This window comes from Eretmochelys imbricata, chromosome 17 (assembly GCF_965152235.1).
Source record: "Eretmochelys imbricata isolate rEreImb1 chromosome 17, rEreImb1.hap1, whole genome shotgun sequence".
NCBI lineage: Eukaryota > Metazoa > Chordata > Testudines > Cheloniidae > Eretmochelys > Eretmochelys imbricata.
The window spans coordinates 7,173,523-7,192,607 of NC_135588.1; the positions used below are offsets into that span (position 1 = coordinate 7,173,523).

At 45.9% G+C, this 19,085-nt stretch overlaps 1 protein-coding gene across 6 annotated transcripts; it reads left to right on the forward strand.

The window, feature by feature from the left end:
- The first annotated feature begins 738 nt into the window (after positions 1-738).
- On the forward strand, positions 739-17,899 carry MRM1 (mitochondrial rRNA methyltransferase 1). Of its 6 annotated transcripts, none has more exons than XM_077836397.1 (6): positions 739-785; positions 3,079-3,962; positions 7,351-7,444; positions 11,031-11,151; positions 16,873-16,992; positions 17,098-17,899. In XM_077836397.1, the coding sequence occupies exons 2-6, from the start codon at positions 3,115-3,117 to the stop codon at positions 17,136-17,138; spliced, it is 1,224 nt and encodes a 407-aa protein (XP_077692523.1). In that variant the 5' UTR covers positions 739-785; positions 3,079-3,114; the 3' UTR covers positions 17,139-17,899. The 6 variants fall into 6 exon arrangements, 5 of the variants coding, with proteins under 5 accessions (XP_077692523.1, XP_077692524.1, XP_077692526.1 ...); XM_077836398.1 differs by lacking the exon at positions 739-785 and adding an exon at positions 805-1,021; XM_077836395.1 differs by lacking the exon at positions 739-785 and adding an exon at positions 1,074-1,778.
- Positions 17,900-19,085: the final 1,186 nt, after the last annotated feature.

Sequence of the window (19,085 nt, forward strand, 5' to 3'; positions counted from 1 at the left end):
CATACACTAAAGGATAGAAAATCATCATCATAAACGACGTCTTTACAAAATAAGCTTATATCTCAGGTCGTGGAACCATTTAGTTTGCAACTAAAGCCACAGTAGGTGGGTGGGAGTCAAAAGCTTGTGCTCAGCACGAGATTGTGTGGTGGTGGTGGTGGGATTTTCCTCAGTGGGGAAAGCAGGCAAATCTGCAGGTGCCAGGCCAGGTCTCTCCTCTCAGTGCACGCTGCCAAGGGGCTGTTTTCACTTGGATATTCTGACCATGGGTCCTGAGCATCTGCTGGCGTCAGCATGATTATTCCCAGCCTTCGGGCTCAGCAGCCGGTCCCACAGGCGCCCGGCCGGGTATGGGGCACTTCTCTGGGCTATGGCTCTCTGCAGGGAATGGCGCTCTCTGGGGCACAGGGCCCACGCCGGCCCACTCCAGGGCACACCTACAGTCACCCCACCCTGGGAGAACCTTGGGGGCCCTCTCGGGCTGTGCCAGGACATGCAGGACGCATTGGTCCCCCGGGCAGCCTCCAGGGCGCAGCTAATCTCCAGCCCCTGGTGCTGGTGCCCCCTGCCCAGCAGCTGCCCCCCCCCCCCGAGACCTGCTATAGCCTGAGTGACCCAGCTGCCCACGCCACCAGGCCTTCCCCCCCCCCTCCACGGGGCACGCCCCGCAAGGGACAACGCCTACCAGCAGGTGGCGCTGCAGGGCAGGGCGCCCCGCTGTCCTCTCCTCTCTATGGTGGGTTAGGGGCGGGGCCTGGCGCGCGGACCCGGAAGTGGAGTGTGAGGTAGGGGAGTGGGTGGGGGCGCCCGGCGTGAGGCGGGGAAGAGGTTGCTGAGTTCTCAGCCCTCCCGGCGAGGGGTCACCGCTGGCGGGGTCTGGGTGACCCCTCCCCCAGCCCGGGGAGACTGGAGCCGCTTCCCTGAGGGTGGGGTCTCCTCCCCCCAACCCGCTGCGCTGCCTCCCGGGTTTCCCGCCCAGGGCCGCAGGCCCGGCTCGCGCCCCCCGGCCCGAGCCCCGCGGGTAAGGCGCCTGCAGCGCGGCGGGGCGCGCGCGGCGTTGTCTCCTCCGCGCTGGGCCCGCGGGGTTTCCCAGCCCCGCAGAACTCCCGTCTCCCTCCTGTGGGGGGGGGTTGGGCTGGTCCAGCACCACCCGCCTCCGGCTTCGCAGCGGGTAGACAACAGCCCCACGCCGCAGCCCGGAGCCGGGCCCCGTTCTCGTTTTCCCCGTAACGAGCCCTGTTGCTACCCTGCTTCCAGGGCCCCCGTGCTGCTTGGGCATCTCCTGCCTGTCCGCCCGTGCCGTGGCCCAGCGCAGCCGAGGCAGAGAGCACAGGACCTGCCCGGAGCCGCAGAAGAAGTCCGTGGCCGAGCTGGGAATTGGACGGAGAGCCCTGGAGTCCCGGCCCTGTCAGCCCTAAAACCCGCAGTTCTTTCCCCCCTGGAGGCCGTTTGTTTCCATCTTCCTGTAATCCAGGGGCGCTCAAACTGGAGGTCGGGACCCCTCGGGGGGTGGTGAGGTTATTATATGGGGGTCGCGAGCTGTCCGCCTCCACCCAGGCCCCGCTTTGCATCCAGCATTTATAATGGTGTTAAATATGCAAAAAAGTGTTTTTAATTTATAAGGGGGGGGGTTCGCACTCGGTGGCTTGCTGTGTGAAAGGGGTCACCGGTACAAAAGTTTGAGGGCCACTGCTGTAATGCTACTGGATAGCAGAGGAGTGCCTTGGTGCTCGGGTTTGCAACAACAGCAAGCACTTGAAGATGACTGAAGTTTTGCCGCAAGTATCGATGCAGACTTGGTGCAGCTGCTTATTGTTTTTATGTCTAGCAATATATTAGGCTAATAAAGCTATGCCCGAGAGGGGAATGGGGAGGGTCCAGTGATTAGGACACAAGCCTAGAACGTGGGAAACCTTGCTTCATGTTCCTGCTCTATTACAAACTTCCTGTTTGACACTGAGTCCATCACTTAGCTGCTCTGTGCCTCACTTCCCCATCTGGAAAACTGGGATAATAATAATAATAATAGCTAGTTCTTATCTAGTGCTTTTCATCAGATCTCAAAACACTTTACAAAGGAAGTCATTATCATTAGCCCCCATTTTACAGATGGGGAAACTGAGGCATGGAAGGGGGAAGTGACTAGGCCAAGGTCATCCAGTAGGCCAACGGGAGAGCCCAGAATAGAAAGAAGGACTTTCCTTCCTCAGGGTGGTATTGTGACAATAAATACGTTACAGTTTGTAAGGTACTCAGTATGACAATGGGGGCCATATAAGAACCTTAAATAGACTATATTCAGTGTGAACGAGTCCTGCCAGTTGAGTTTATTACTGTAAATATATATATACTTACACAAAAAATATGTATATTTATTTCCTTCATGGAGTTCATCAGTAATATATCATGTAGACAGGTAATACTCAGTATGACAACTTTATTGCAAATCTGTGAAATACTCTCTCACATGACATGGCACAACCTATGGCTTCTTAAGTCTGTTGATACAATCAGAAATGCTTGGATTAAATAGATGTGTATTTAAAAGAAAATCATGCAGGGAACATTCTTAACCATGACTGTAAGTTATTGTTATTGGCCAGAGCTTGAGGAGGGCTGAAGTGATGAAATAGAGGACCAGATCATTAACTGATTTAAACGGGCATAGCATCTTCTATTTGAATGATGCTATACCAGTTTCCACCAGCTCAGAATCTGGACCAGAGTATTTTAACTAGATTTTGAGAGTCAAGCTGGACACTTTCTGTGGCTTACATGTGACCATCAGTGAAAGATTCTGCAGTTTGAATTTAGCTAATTCTATTAGTGATGCATGAGCGAGAATGGAATCCAGCTCATTCTCCCATGAGCATATTAGGCTAATATTAAAAACTTATTTTAGTCAGCAAAAAGCAGCTATGACTTGGAACACAGGTAGGGAGTAGATGTTAAAGTTAAGTGTAAAGTTTCCATTTGTAAATAGTCCTTTTTTCTGATCATAAGCATGTTTTAAAATTGTAAATATCAGTGGTATATTAACCCATTTTGCATAACTGGCCCTTTATCTCCTTTTTCAAGGGGTAGCCATTCCGAGGGAGGAGACTGAGTGGTAGAATGGCCTTTGTGGTGGAGATGGTGCCGATCTTTAAGTTCAGCATCTGGAAAGCTGCAAGAGTTTCATTTACTTTTAGTTGCAACAGTCATTTTCAGGCAGTGAAACATTTTTCAACTCAGGAGAAGGAGCCCTCGCAATCTGCATCACCCCCAGGGTTTGGGAATGAAGGAAATTCACACCATCACGGCAGCCACCATCTTCCAATGTCGGGACTTGGGGATGCTGCACAAGTGATGCCTAAATCACATCCTCCTCACAAAAGCTATAAAGGTCTCGCCCGTCAGAAGAATTTGCGGTGGCAGTGGAAGTCTAACATGAGAAGCACTGAGCAGGCTGCATCTTCCAGTGAGGAATTTAGGAACCTGAGAGAGGATGACTTCTCAAAAGAGCGGAAAAGACAAGTGCCAAAGCCTACATCCATTGAAAGGACCAAAGGTTCAGAGATCCTGTTTGGCATTGCGCCCTGCTCCCTGGCTTTGTCGCAGTCAAAGAGGGACTTTTTCAAGTTATTCCTCAAGTCGGGCAGCAGCTGCACACGGCCTGTGATGGAAGAGTTTGCCCAACGAGCTAAGGCCTGCGGGGTCCCCGTGCACCATGTTAGAAGGCAGGTGCTGGATGCCCTTTGCAAAGGTCAAGTGCACCAAGGAGTTTGCTTAGAGGCTACTCCTCTCCATTTTAGGAGCTTGGAAGAAGCTGAAGCTTCCCATGTTGGGGTTGCCACTGGACTGGGCACACAGCTGATTTGGCTGGTGCTAGAGCAGATACAGGATCCTATGAATCTGGGTGCAGTGCTGCGTTCCGCGCACTTCTTAGGAGTTGACAGAGTGGTGACCAGCCGAAAGGACAGGTAAATTTTATGCTTTGCTTCTGTGGTGGGGTTTCCTGTTCACATTACTGCTGGCTTCCAAAGGATGTTACTATCTTGCATATTTGTATAGCTCCTTTTACCCTAAATGACCCCCAAAGCGTGTTCCAAGCAGATATAGAAACTACGCTGGCTGCTGAAGCTCTGCATATGGGAGGCAGCATGGCTTAGTGGATAGAGCACTGGCCTGGAGAGGCCTGGCTTCTATTCTCAGTTCTACCCTGGGCCAGTTGATTGACCTTAGGCAAGTCAGTTCACGCCTCTGTGCCTGTACAGTTTCCTTGCCTGTAAAATGGGATAATAATGCTGACCTTTGTAAAGCATTTTGAGAGCTACTGATGAAAAGCAGGTCGAGTGTGGTACTATTGTTATTTCACCCCATCTACAATCTTTGATTTTCACTTATGAGTCCTCCAATAATTGGAAAAGCTCCCACCTCTTGTTTACCAAGTGCCCTCCCTTTCCTTCAAATCCCTTCTTAAATTCCCCTCCTTTCCACAGGGCCTTCCTACGATGCTCCTCTCACCAGTGCAGTCCCATGTTTTGTTTTAGTTTCTGTTAGATTGTAAAGTCTTTGGGGCAGGGACCTAGATCTCTTATTTGCTTTGTCTAGTGCCTTGTGAATTGATAGTGCTGTGTAAATAATGGCAGCATTAGGATATCGGCTTTGCCTGCTGCTTTGGGACAGATGCTGATTTCATTTCAGCAACCTGTGCTCCTTCAGGGATGGAAGGTGGGGAAAGTTTTGTTTGCTAACTCCTCTTGGATCTCTCCATTTTCAAATGCGTTCCCCCCTTTTATTGCTGAAGTCCTCCTCCTATACCTGAGGCTGCTGAAGTCAGCTGCCTCAGGAGCCAGTTAATGCAGTTTCCATTTTTCAGCTGGAAGGGGTGGGGGGTGCACCTTTCCCCATTGGACTGCCCTCTCACTGCTTCTGCAGCAGGACGATGAGTCAAAATCAGAAAATCCCCTGCTTCCTATTGGACAGCGTGTTGTGTAGCCACCAGCACACTGGGCAATCCCCGATTGTTGCTTTTTCCCCTTATTGCTGTAGGAGTTTCTGAGTTGCAAAGGGATTAAAAACATATCTTAACCTTTGGCGTTCTAACTGCCCCCTCTGCACTCATTCATTTCAGTGACCGAAAAGCCATTCCCTTCCAGCGGTGGAGAGATTAAGGGATTTTTTTTCTGTAGTCCAAGTTTTCAAACCCTATGGGTTTGATCCTGCATGTGGAAGGACTCCAGGATATAATGAGGATTTGCTCACATGTTCTTAACTGTCCTGTCCCCCAGTGCTGTACTATTAACTCCACATAAAGGGAACTGGAGCCTTTCTCTGAGCTTATTCTATACAAGCTGCCAAGAGTAATTTCCTTTTTCCAGTACATATTGCTTTGTTGTCTCTGCCTAAACAGTTCACCGGTCTTTCAAATAAGAGGTAAAACCAAGGTCCTTTTATAGGCATTAAAGATTTTATCATCCTTTTTGTAAGGATAGAAGAGTCAGTCCCACCACTCTGGATGCATTCCAGCTCAGGTTGTTGCCTCCTGCCTACCTTGTAGTTTCAGCTGGATGTTGCCTTCTTCACTTTCGGTCTTAAATTTTTGAGCTGCCATGTTCCACCCCAGAAGTGGATGGCCATATCCTTTTATAGGGTGTGTGTATATGTTTGAGCTACGGAGGGTTTCAAAGCAATTAATCATGCCCCAGCTACATCAATTTTGATTTGTTCACTACCATGACAGCTGCGCTCCTTTGGGTCAATGCAGATCACAAAGCCCAGGAAAAAGTGTGTGAGAGGTGGGGACGAAGCATTCTCGGTCGAGGGGATCTGGCTATGGAACAAACTCCCAGAGGACATCGGGTGAATCCAGAGTTTGACCATCTTTAGAAAATCTTGCAAAGCTTTCCTCTTTGAGAAGGCCTTTCCATCATAAAAATGACCCTCACAGAACTGACATGCTTTCTACCCCAAGATGCTACCGAAAAAATTGAAAACCTGTACCCTCAAGTAGAGTTTTGCCCTGAAACAGAGCTGGAGCCCCCTTGAAGTCTGCTAGGGAGAAGACTATTGCTACTGATTTTAGAGGGAAGGCATTCAGCTACTGTGGTGATGGGCAGCAGTATAGAACCTCAAGATAGCTAGAGAGATGGGATCTCTTGGGATGCAAAGAGATTTGTAAGCATGCTCACAGTTCTGTGCTGTGCACAAACACACACACACGTGCAGATTGCCAGGTGTCCGTAGCTCCTAAGGGCAGTGTATAATCTGTTTAAAAAAGCACAGGTGCTGCTAGTCAGAAGAGCCCTGAATTCTTTACTACCCTAGGTTTTTTTCTTTCTTTCCTTCCACGGTACGTTTATTCTAGTCCCTCTGCCTCTAGATTCAAAAGTGCAAGACTGCTGCTTGCACGATTGCAAGATTTGGCCTGGTCCCTGCTGTTCTCACTCCAGGGATTAATGCATTCTTGCACCTCTGAGCTGTGCTTTTCTGATCAATGTCACTTGCTGAGCAAGTCCACCACTGTGTGTGTTTTTTGGAGGTATATTTTAATGCAGAGGGAATATGATTATTTTGTAGTAGAACTATTAAGGTTGCACCCAGAGGCCTCAGTCAGGGAGTAGGGTGCCACTGTGCTAGGCACTGGACATGCAGATACCATAAAGATAATCCCTGCCCTAAAGAAAGTACAATCTAAGTATAAAATGAGAAACAACAGGTGGAAATGGACAGACATGGGGAGCACAAGGGAATAGCGAGAAGATTATGAGCGGGGTGATGAGCAATGGTCCCAGCAGACCAGCAGCCTAACTATTGCATTGTAGGCATCACAGCAGAGGTAGTTTTAAGGAGAGATTTTAAGGAGGACAGTGTAGAAGCCTTGTGAGGCCAGTGATAATGGGAGATAATTCTCCCTGCCCTCTCTCTTCTGAACAGCTTCTGCTGAGGGAGGCAAATAGGGGATTAGCCCTGCTGATTCAGGTGTGTGGCAGGAGGGTCTCATGTATGCAAGGCTAGGATTCACATAGATTTTTAACAACGGGGAGGAGTCACCAGTGCAGTAGGTACATATAAAGATAGCCAGAGGTATTTAAACTTGGTTTGATGAGAAGTTTTGTTTTATTACCATTTTTAGTTAGTCTTGGTGTTCATTGTGCTCAAAAGTACTCCTGCAGCCTCGTCCCTGTGTTCCTGTCAAAACCTCCCATTCCCTATAAGAAAGTGCATCTATACAGTGATTAGAATCATTTGTAAACCGATTTAAAGTGAGTCATGAAGGCAGTAGGATGACCTAGCAAAAACAGTTTTTCAGGGTTTTTGTTTTGCTTTGTTTTAACTTGGAACTTTTCTTGGCTTCTCTACTGACAGCTGCCCCCTTACTCCTACAGTGAGCAAAGCAAGCGCTGGAGCCATGGAGGTTTTGGACGTATACAGCACAGATAATCTCCAGAGATTTCTGAAGGTAGAAGAGCCCAGCTTTCCGTTTTTATTTTCTTTGCCCTTTTACCAAGAACTTTCAGGCTGTCTCACCAGCTAGATTGTGTGGCCTGTCAGTAGGGGAGATCGCCATTTTACAGCATTAGGTGCATAGTTATAAGCTGTTACACACATATCCCCGATGACAGAGATGGAGGTTTTCAAAGGTACAAATGACACCCAGCTTCACTTACTATCTATAGCGATAAGCTGTATCTTTATCTATCAAGTAAATAAAGGCACTTGCCTGGGTTGATGCTTTTGAACTAAGGATCTTGTAGCCTTTTAGCATGAATAGCCCTTAAACAGCTAAGGGAATTTAAAATAAATAAATATCTATCAGCTGCTTATTTTAGGCCACCATACCATGTATTAGCTGAACAATAACAGGACTGCCACTTATTCTGATTCTCCTCAGTGGTGAGAACCTGGTTCAGCCACTTTATTATTTATTTGTATTGTGTTGGTGCTTATGACCCCAATCAGGGATTAAGGCCCCATTGTGCTAGGCGCTGTACAAATATGTAACATGAAGATGGTTCCTGCCCAAGTGAGTTTACAATCTAACTAGATAAAAATCCCAAACTGTTCTTAGACTAGCAGTAACGGCCTCGGTCCAAGGCGTCTGTGGAAGAACTCCCCACGGGTTGCGGACAGTGGTTCAAGCCAAAGGAGACTGTGCAGTGTCTGCTTTCTAAGGGGGCTAAAATCAGTAAATAAGTTGCAATAAATGCATTGCAGGGCCAGGTGAGTACCTCTCTCCGTGTATCAATGGGTGTAGATCTTAATGCTTCATATAGGAACATTTTTATAAACTGAAATGAATAAAGGCACCTGCTTCCATGGTGTGGACATTGCGGCAGGGGCAGTGGTATGGGCTAGCCGCCTGAGCGTGGATCCACTGGGTCAGACGAGCTTATACTTGTGCGGCTAGTGCGTGCTACCACCCATGCTGCAGCATCCACACTGCTATTTTTAGTGCGCTAGCTTGAGTGGAGCTAGCGCCTAGCTGTCTTCCCTGGGCTGGGAGGCTCGCTCTCAGCTGCAGTGTAGACATACCCTGTGAGGCCTCTGTTGAGTTTGTGCAATATTTCTCTGTCTTATGCACCACCCGCTACAGGCTGCTGCTCAGAGGCTGGTCACACGAGGGCAGCATTGTGCAGCAGTTAAAATGTAGAGGAAAAGAGAAACTGTGGGTGGGTTGAAATGCTGTGGATGTGTTCACCTCGCTGGAGGGGCAGCTACAAAACGAATCTGGAGATTTGAGCTCCCTAATGAAGCCTCTGATGAATGACTCTACAGAGAGGGAAGAAGGCTTTGAAAAGACTCTTTAAACAAAAAATATCCTTGCATTAGGGTTGCCAGGCTTCCAGTTTTCAACCGGAACTCCCGGTCAAAAAGGGACCCTGGTGGCTCCAGTCAGTACCGCTGACCGGGTTGCTAAAAGTCCGGTCCTCCTCGAACGCCGGCCACTCACACCCCAGCACACTCCCTGCCTGCCCCTGCTCCGCGTGGCTCCCGGAAGCAGCCGGCATGTCCGGCTTCTAGGTGCAGGTGTGGCTGCGGGGGCTCCGCACGCTCCCCTTGCCCCGAGCACCAGCTCCGCAGCTCCCATTGGCCTGCACCTCAAATATCCTGTTGCACCCCAACACCCTGCCCCAGCCCTGAGACCCCTCCTGCACCTAAACTCCCTCCCGGAGCCCACACCCCCTCCTGCACCCTAACTCCCTTTCCCAACTTGGAACCCCCTCCCGCACTCTTAACTGCCTCCTAGAGCCCACACCCCAACCCTCTGCCCCAGCCCTGAGCCCCCTCCCACACTCTGAACCCCTCGGCCCCAGTCTGGAGCTCCCTCCAGCACCCCAAACCCCGCCCCCACCCCAGAGCCTGCACCCCCAGCCGGAGCCCTCATCCCCTCCCGCCAGAGCTCTGGATGATGGAGAGATAAAAAGCACATAAAAGATATTGATATTTAATTGAAACACCTGGAAGAATCACAGTGTTACTATAAAGCTCAATTTATTAACATTTTGGGCCATTGCTGAAGTCCATTTAATTGGACCCAGATTGGTCAGTCTAACCTGTGGCATCACAGGAGTGTAAATTTAATGTAGTGTAATGTAAAAAGTGCAGATTTCACAGGAAATGAAGCTGGCAAGAAACAGCAACTTGACTCTTGTTAAAGTGGATTTTCTAGTTAAAGGGACCCTGGCCAAATTAAGGCATCTGTACTGAGATTTTATCAAACAAAATGGGATTCATAGTCTTCTAAACTGCCACTCAACAAGAGTAAGGGAAGCAGAATTGGCCCACTAGTTAGATAAGGGCACTGGGAGCTGAAAGTGCTCAGAGTGTTTGAAAATCAGGTTCCATGTTTAAGGGCATAATTTTAGGCACCCAAGTTTGAAAATTTTGGTTTGGGCTTCTTAAGCTAGGCCTACACTTAAAGTTTTGCAGGCATAGCTGTATTGGTTACAGGTGTGATATTTTTTTTAAGGACTTAGCAATGCTGGCAGAAATCTTAGCAGAGATGCAGCTACTGCGGCAAAAAAATCCTTTTGCCAACATAGTTTATTTTGCTCACCAGACTGGAATAAGTTATGCCAGCAAAAGCACTTTTTTGCTGGTATAAGCTATGTGACAGATATTTGCAACCCCTTGCAGTATGTTTGGGGGCATTGTGTTAAATTTATACATGAATGTGTTCTACTCCAGAGGGGAAGGTTACCGCAGCTCCTCCAGGAACCAGAAACAGTGGAGTTCTATTAAAGTGAATCACTTAGGTTGCAAACACCTCCAGAGAGGTACCACCCCCTTGGGAGGTTTGCATGTACTGGTTTTCCCAGAAACCAACAGACAGAGAAAGGGATTTTGGTATTAAAAGGCTGGGTTTGAACTGTCTCAGGGCCTTCTTTCTGATCCAGCAAACGGACAAGAGGGACCCCGACCCTTGCGGAAGGGTTGGAAAGACTTTGGCCTACTAGGGCCTCCTAAGACTGACGGGTAACTCCTGGTATGTTTAGTGTGTGTTTAAATTTGTTTACTGTTTTCTGTATGCTTTCTCTATAATTCTTTCTACTTTTAGAAAATGTGTGTGTGCTTGGAAAGAGCTGTGTGGTAACTTGTGACAGCTGGGAATACACTGTTCATAGCCCTCGGAAAGAGCAACAGGCTGGCCTGCTGGGGATATCACAGCAGGGAGCTGTGCAGCCTTAAAAATCCCTGGTCAGAAGGGAGTGGGAGAAGGGTCCCTTCCCAGAGACAGGGGATGGCTGGAGACCTGACTGGGAACTCCTGGAGTGGCCCATGGGGGTGGAGTTACAGGTGCAGTTACCCTGAAACTGTGACAAGCTATCTTTACAGTAGCAGAGTTTTGCCGGAATAGCTATATTGGTATAATTTGTGTAAACAAGATCTAGATGTATTAAAAAATGAACAAACAAAAAGAAGCAAAGTAGATTAGTTACATGGTTGTGCTGAAAATCTAAAAGCTTGTGTGTGTATGTATTGTTTTTGTGAATTTAAAGAACCTGGAATCATATTTTTCTTTTTTGTCCCGTTTTCTTTCTAAGGCTAAAACTGAAGAAGGCTGGGAAGTCATAGGAACAGTCAGCAAATCTGAGGTCGAGGATAAGGTCCCTGTCATCAGCTGCTTAGAATTTCACTGGAATAAACCCACTGTTTTAGTATTAGGTATGGTATGTTGCAAAACTTTAACTGGGGTGAAGGTCTGTGACATGGAGACGTCACCTCTTAAGCTAGTGCTGATGTAGCGGTGTTGTCTTCGTCACATTAACTCTGAAAAGAAGCTAAGCATCAGGTGACGTAAAACAATCACTCTGTCTGGGACAGTCATATCCGAGGTGCCTATAAAGTGAATGTGCTAAGGGGAAGCTTATTAGGTGGACATTTGCTCACCCTTTGCTGAGTGGGTTATGCCTAGTGGTGCAATAGATGGGAGAGCAGCAGTTGGCTTTTATTTTTCTTGTTTTTTGTTTTTTTTTCAGTTTAATGAGCCAGCCTGAAAACCTTTCCTTTTATTAAAAAGAACCCTGCAAATTTAGTGCTGATGATAAAGAGACTAGCAACCCAGTCCCTGTTTAGTCATAGAATGGGTACCGCAGGGCAAATGACAGTTTCGCTTCCTCACACCGTGCCTTGATCTAGGCTGACCACTTACAGGAGTGGCCAGGGAGTTCAGTATTCATCTGTACATGGGGGTACCCAGAGGTCTTCCAGGGTGTACATCCACTCGTCTAGATATTTGCTTAGTTTTACAACAGGCTACACTAGCAAAGTTAGTACAAACTAAAATTTCATACAGACAATGACTAGTTTATACTGCTGTATACACTATATGCTGAAGTCTCATCAGCTCATGCCCCTTCTCGACCTATGCTACATTGATGACATCTTCATCATCTGGACCCATGGGAAGGAAACCCTGGAAGAATTCCACCACAATTTCAACAGCTTCCACCCCACCATCAACCTCAGCCTGGACCAGTCTACACAGGAGGTCCACTTCCTAGACACCAAGGTGCAAATAAGTGATGATCACATTAACACCACCCTTTACCGAAAACCCACCGACCGCTGTGCCTACCTTCATGCCTCCAGCTTCCATCCCGGACACACCACATGATCCATTGTCTTCAGCCAAGTGCTGAGGTACAACTGCATTTGCTCCAACCCTCAGACAGAGACCAACACCTACAAGATCTTCACCAAGCATTCTCAAAACTACGATACTTGCACAAGGAAATAAGGAAACAGATCAACAAAGCCAGACGTGTACCCAGAAGCCTCCTGCTGCAAGACAAGTCCAAGAAAGAAACCAATAGAATTCCACTGGCCATCACATACAGTCCTCAGCTAAAACCTCTCCAACGCATCATCAGTGATCTACAACCAATCCTGGACAATGATCCCTCACTTTCACAGGCCTTGGGAGGCAGGCCAGTTCTCGCCCACAGACAACCCGCCAACCTGAAGCATATATTCTCACCAGCAACTACACACTGCACCATAGTAACTCCAACTCAGGAACCAATCCCTGCAAGAAACCTCAATGCCAGCTCTGCCCACATATCTACACCAGTGACACCATCACAGGACCTAACCAGATCAGCCACAGCATAACTGGTTCATTCACCTGCACGTCCACCAATGTAATATACGCCATCATGTGCCAGGTGCTACAGGACTCATAAGGTGCAATGCCCCTCTATGTACATCGGCCAAACTGGACAGTCCCTATGTGAAAGGATAAATGGACACAAATCAGATATTAGGAATGGCAATATACAAAAACCTGTAGGAGAACACTTCAATCTCCCTGGACGCACAATAGTAAATTTAAAGGTAGCCATCCTGCAGCAAAGAAGCTTCAGGAACAGACTTCAAAGAGAAACTGCTGAGCTTCAGTTCATTTGCAAATTTGACACCATCAGCTCAGGATTAAACACAGACTGTGAATGGCTCGCCAACTCCAAAAGCAGTTTCCCCTCCCTTGGTGTTCACACCTCAGCTGCTAGAAGAGGGCCTCATCCTCCCTGATTGAACTAACCTCGTTATCCCTAGCCTGATTCTTGCTTGCATATTTATACCTGCCTCTGGAAATTTCCACTACATGCATCCGACGAAGTGGGTATTCACCCACGAAAGCTTATGTTCCAATACGTCTGTTAGTCTATAAGGTGCTACAGGACTCTTTGCCGCTTTTATATGCTGAAATGTAAGTAAAATATTTATATTCAAATTGATTTATTTTATAATCATATGGTAAAAATGAGAACGTAAGCAATTTTTCAGTAATAGCATGCTGTGACACTTGTGTATTTTTATGTCTGATTTTGTAAGCAAGTAGTTTTTAAGTGAGGTGAAACTTGGGGGTATGCAAGACAAATCAGACTCCTGAAGGGGTACAGTAGTCAAGAAAGATGGGAGCCATGGAGATACAATATTACCTTTTGTTCACTTCCAACCCTTTTGTCATTTGGAGCGACTCTAGTTTGTTACTAGACCCCTGAACAATGCACACCTCTTCCCCCCCAAACTTATCTTAAGCAGATAACGGAGACGATTGCAACGAATTTATCAAGATGGTGTCTTTTATGGAGAAATGTTTGAGTTTATAGGGTCTGAATGGTAAAGAAGCAAGTGGACGTTACAGCTGAAGTAAGAAACATTGCAGAATTCATCCAAGAATGTATATTTGGAAGCTCTTTTTGCTGCTCCATGTGAGCAGGCAACGAACGTGGTTTGAACCATTGCACTGAAAGGTAATGTCATGCTGATGATCAGCCATTGAGGGGCTGTAATCCTGCCTGATGCTACCATTTACTTGGCTCTGAAGACATTTCTTTAATTAAAATGTTTATTGAACTCCAGGAAATACTGACAAGACAACACAGCAAATCTGGCATCTCTACAAGATGTGTGGCACTATATTACAAAGGGAATAGAAAGGCTGGCAACGCAGATGATGGACCACAAAGAAATACATACCAGAAACAATGACAACCGCAAGAGAAAGGAAGAGAGAGAAAGTGACAGAAGTGTCATTATCTTGAATTATGAGAGATTTCTCCAGGAAAAAGTCCAAATATTCTTTTGTCAGGGGAGACTGGAGGCTGATTGGTAGATGCATGAGAAGAGTTCCCAAACCTTACAACAGTAATGACTTCAACTCTCTACTGAGCACTAACTCTTCACTGAAAAGAAAATTGAACATTATGGAGTTGTGTGATACTGGGGTTGTTTGAAGAAATGTCCTGGATCTAAATATGTAGCGTACCTGTAGCAGCAAACAGAGAAGAGCAGCAATAAATTAGTGTGGAAGCAAGCTTCCCACACACTGTCTTATAAGAAAAGTGTTACAGACTTGCATTTGCCTTCCCAGCATCCTAGTCAGCTACAGTCTTGCTTGCTTGCCAAAGAGAATGATCTGAACAATATCTCTTAATGTTGTCTGTGTGCAAAGTCAATGCCTTAGGCAACAGATTGACTTCCCTAGAGACTGAAGATCTCTGCATGGGCCAGGATAGGATTAGCTCCCTTTCCTGTCCTGCCAGCTATTCATATCCTTTCAGTTCTTGGCATGGGTGCTGAGTCTGGGAATAAGGGTGCCTACTGTGGTTTTGTTTATTTGGACACCTGTCCACTTAGATCAATCAAATTCATTTTTCACAGGCCACTGAACAACCATCATCTTTTGGTTGCTGCTTATTTTGGCTGGATTTGAGTTGTCAACATCCAACGCTACAATAGTTAATGATAACATAAATTCTGGATGTGATATTCAACATCATGCTTCATGGCGTAAGCCAAGTTCTGACTACGTGGTGTACGAGGTTTCTTGCACTGTCCTCTGAAGCATCAGGTGCTGGTCACTATGGAGATGGGATACTGGACTAAATGGACCATGATCTGATTCAGTCTGGCAAATCCTAACTTAATGGGATGCAGAGCCTTTCATCTCTGTCAACCCCCCGAATCATCAGGCCACACCCTGAACAATATTACAGTCAGAAATGGGGACAAAAAAAAAAATTAAATGATTGCATTTCAGCTGCACTCTCAAGGAGAGACAAAACTATGAGATTAAATTCAAAGAGCCAAAGTGGTAAATGTTTTGTGCAGCAATATAAACTAGCATCTTGTATTAGTTTATCTGATTCCATCAGCACTCCCTCCCACATCATTCTCTATCTACAAGTCTTTTTGCCCTGAATTTATGGGTTCTAATTATCTTAAGTGACTAAGACCATAAAAAGCTTTGTAAAAGCTGGAAGGAAAATTGCTGCTTTTATTGGGAATCATAAGACCCTTATCAGTGAGAGAAAGGGAGTGTTCTAGGAAACATGACACCTCTGACAATAGCTGCTGGCCCAAGCTGAAGGAACACAGCATAATATGAGCGCGAAAGGCTGATGAGATGAATGTGTTTGAAGTTATAAAACTTTTTTCTCTTCTGTATCAAATCAAGAAAAAGTAGAAGGGAAGGTGAAATCATTGCTTTTGCCACCAGTATCTTGTGACTGAGAGGAATGGTGGCCCAGTGGTTGGGATGCTAACCTGGGAGACCCAGGTTTGATTCCCTGCTCCACCTCAGACTGCCTATGTGACCTTGGGCAAGTTACCTTAGCTGCTCTGTGTCTCAGTTTCCAATCCATAGTATGGGAATAATAGCACCGCCCTATCTCACCGGGGTGTTGAGTGGATAAATACATTAAAGACTGAGGTGCGCAGATAGTACAGCAATGGTGGTAATATATGTACCTTAGACTGGAGAGATGATTTGGTGACAGCATTAGAAGATGGAGGCTTGCAGGCATTTTACAGAGACAATTCCAGCATGTAGGACAGCAGCTAGGTTCTACAGTAATAAGCCTAAAATCCAGTAGAGATAGCCAGTGTCTCTATTATCAATCCCTTTTTGGCAAGGCTAAGAAAGGGGAATAGGTGGCTTCCTGTTCCATGGATCTATTCTGTTGACTGCAGACCAGGGACCTTATTCTGTGTTTGTCTAAACTGTGCCAGGTGCACCTGTGGAGCTCTATAAATAATAGAGCCGATCTGGAGTCAGAGGTGGGGGGGATGGTACTGGGGTTAGTCTGGGCCTTCTGTATTCATTTGTGCACAAGTGGAATTGTTTTAAGCAGCTCCCTTTCCATTTTCCTTTGTGACAATGGAAGCCAAACTACTACTAATGACCTGGCATAGATTTCTACTCTGCTTCACTAGTGTATCAGGTCAAACATATTAGGGTTGTTGGATGGTTTAGCAACTAATCAATTGAAGCCTCTGGTTAAACTCTCTGTGTTCACGAGTTGCACCCAGCTGGTAGTACCGTCTATTGGAAAAGTTGAACAAGTCAATATCAGTAGAGACATAGGAGTTGCTGTACCAGATCAGACCATTGGTCCATCAACCCCTGTATCCAGCTGCCAGCAGTGGACACTATGAAGCTTCCTCTACTAAGTACCTGGTCAACTGTGCATTGCTCTACATTGGGAATAAGGAAGGATTTCCCCTGGCCCTTGAAAGGGTGCTATGAGGCTTTGTAATGAAAGTGCTACAGAAGTGCAAGGTATTAGCACTGGCTCAGAAACTCCCTAGACCTCTAAAAGCAAATCCAGACAGGTTGAAATGGGCCAGTAAGGAAAACTGCGTGCATTACTGTCATTTGTTACCTCCGATTTCAATTTAACAGCTGGATCCTGCAAAACTGCTCTTGATCATGTATATTGTCCTATGGGACAAAGTCAATGGGACAACTTCTGTGAGTCAGCGTTTGTCAGGAGGGTGTTTTGACGGTTTTATTCATAAATCAATAGCAGAGTTGTGAAAATGTGCGAAGTTGGCGACACAGATCCATGAACATACCCACATAATATCTTTTTTCTGCAGGGAATGAAGGGTATGGGCTATCTTCGGAGACACAAAGTTTGTGCCACAGGATGCTAATCATCCCTCCTGGAAGAACGTTGCAGCCTGGGATCGAATCATTAAATGTCTCTGTTGCTACTGGTAAAAATAATTTAATTGCTCAAACTGATTGCAATTCCTGTTTCTTTAAAGATAAAAATTTTCAGGATGAGTTTCTATTAATGATGCCTTTTTGTTTTTTTGCAGGGATTCTCTTGCATTCTATATGCAGCCAAAAAATAAAGTAACAGAATGTGGTTTTTACCATGAATTGCGTAGATCTTTACAAATCCAACCCTTTTGAGCAGGGAAAACAGTTCAGTGTTGTGTGGTTTCACTGACAATAAGTAGAGGTGGACACCCTTTTGCACTTTCCAGAGTCTTTGTACAGCTGTGAGCTCCTGAGAAGCTAAGGAGAAAGTAAACACTGAACCTTCTGCTGTGAAATGTTCAACTTAAACTTTAGAAGATTCCAGATACCATTCCAGGTTATGTCCAATGTCCTGCACTCCAGGTTGTCTCTGCACAATATTCCACCTGAGCATTGGATGCACTTGCTTCATCAAGCTGTGTTTACAGACTGCAAAAGCTCCAGGAACCTGATGAATACATAAACTCCCAAGAGACAAGATTAAAGGAAAATGTGACAGAGAGAAAGCTAGATTTCAAAAGCGGAGCCAAATCTCTCTGTGTTTACTGATGCAAAACAGTCATTAAAGTAAATGAACCTTGGATTTTTTTACACTAACACCCCTTTACAGAACTCATTGCAGCAAAGATCTCACTAGGAATAAGGACTGCAGAGTCGGGCCTATTCTGTATTTTTTTCATAGTGTGATGGTGTTTCCCATTCCACATCACTGTTTGGACATCTGAAAAAGTTGCATTGAATCTGACTGTAAAATAGGTCCGTAAACTCAATCGTGTGACAGATGTGACCTATAATGAAACTCAGTTGAGGGGAAAAAAAGTAACCCATTGAAATAAAACTGTCTAAAGATTTGTCATAGATTTGTGTTAAATTGTTCCTTTTTTTCTCTCTCATATGATTAGTGAACCAGGACACAGTGTATTTGTGTGAGCTGTGGGTGAGGAACAAGGATCATAGAATCATAGAATATCAGGGTTGGAAGGGACCTCAGGAGGTCATCTAGTCCAACCCCCTGCTCAAAGCAGGACCAATCCCCAACTAAATCATCCCAGTCAGGGCTTTGTCAAGCCTCACGTTAGTGGATTCACTAGCATGTTCTCTCATTCACATTGTGAGTGTTCCTCTTCCATTATGGTTCTTGTCCTGTAGAAGGCGGAACACCTGAGCACCTTCAACTCCCATTGAAGTCAATGGGAATTCATGACATTCAACATCTTGCCTTGCATTTGGGTGTGTGTGTGACGGAGGTTTCATTTGCAAATATTTCTGGCTGGAAAACCACACTTGTTAAATTATTGAAAACAAAATGAATGTTATCGTTTAGCACCTTGACTATTTTATTTAGTTACTGTGGCCCTTTGCATAGGATCACTCATTAACACTTGATTTACAGTGCCCTTTAGGGATAATTTCAAACAATTTAGCTTACTCCATCCCCCCCTTTCAAATGAGCAGCTAAATCACTCAGAGAGACTAATTAGACTTTCCTTTGAGCTAAATGAAGTCTGTAAACTCTGGTCTGTGAATCTGAAAGTTTTTCAGATGTTTCAGGCGGGTGGTTGATTTCATAGTCTTTGGAAAAGCTGTGGTGTCTGCCAGCCCAGTCACCATTCCGTTGCCTGGATTTGCCTTGGCTTATTTAGTAGGAAGGAAGGTGATGTCCTAGCTCATTTTCATGTACGTGAATTCCTTTCTGGGATGCTGTAGGTTCTAGATGCAGTGGGTGTGAATCTGTGTTACATTTGTATTTTGCTAGCACTTAAAGGACACAATCAGATTTGGGCCTCATGGTGTTAGACGCTGCACAAGCACATAATAAATGAAACCCTCCCCGCCAAAAAGAACTTTCAGTCTAAACAATGCTATCGTCCCAATTTGTTGTTGTTAGGGGATTTTGGTTTTTTTTTAGCGTAGTACTTTCTTTGGTTCCTTTGTTTTTGCAATCTCTCTTCATCGCAGCCCCTCTTTGGAGCAGTTATGGGGTTGGTTCCTGCATTCCTGTGCAGACCCAAAAAATGCCACTGAAATTGATGGGAATTTCAGG

Coding starts and splice junctions, on each gene's coding strand:
- MRM1 (XM_077836397.1), top strand. CDS start 3,115: ATGGCCTTTGTGGTGGAGATGGTGCCGATCTTTAAGTTCAGCATCTGG. Junction 3,963..7,350: donor GTGACCAGCCGAAAGGACAG/GTAAATTTTATG, acceptor CTCTACTGACAG/CTGCCCCCTTACTCCTACAG. Junction 16,993..17,097: donor AAATGTCTCTGTTGCTACTG/GTAAAAATAATT, acceptor GTTTTTTTGCAG/GGATTCTCTTGCATTCTATA.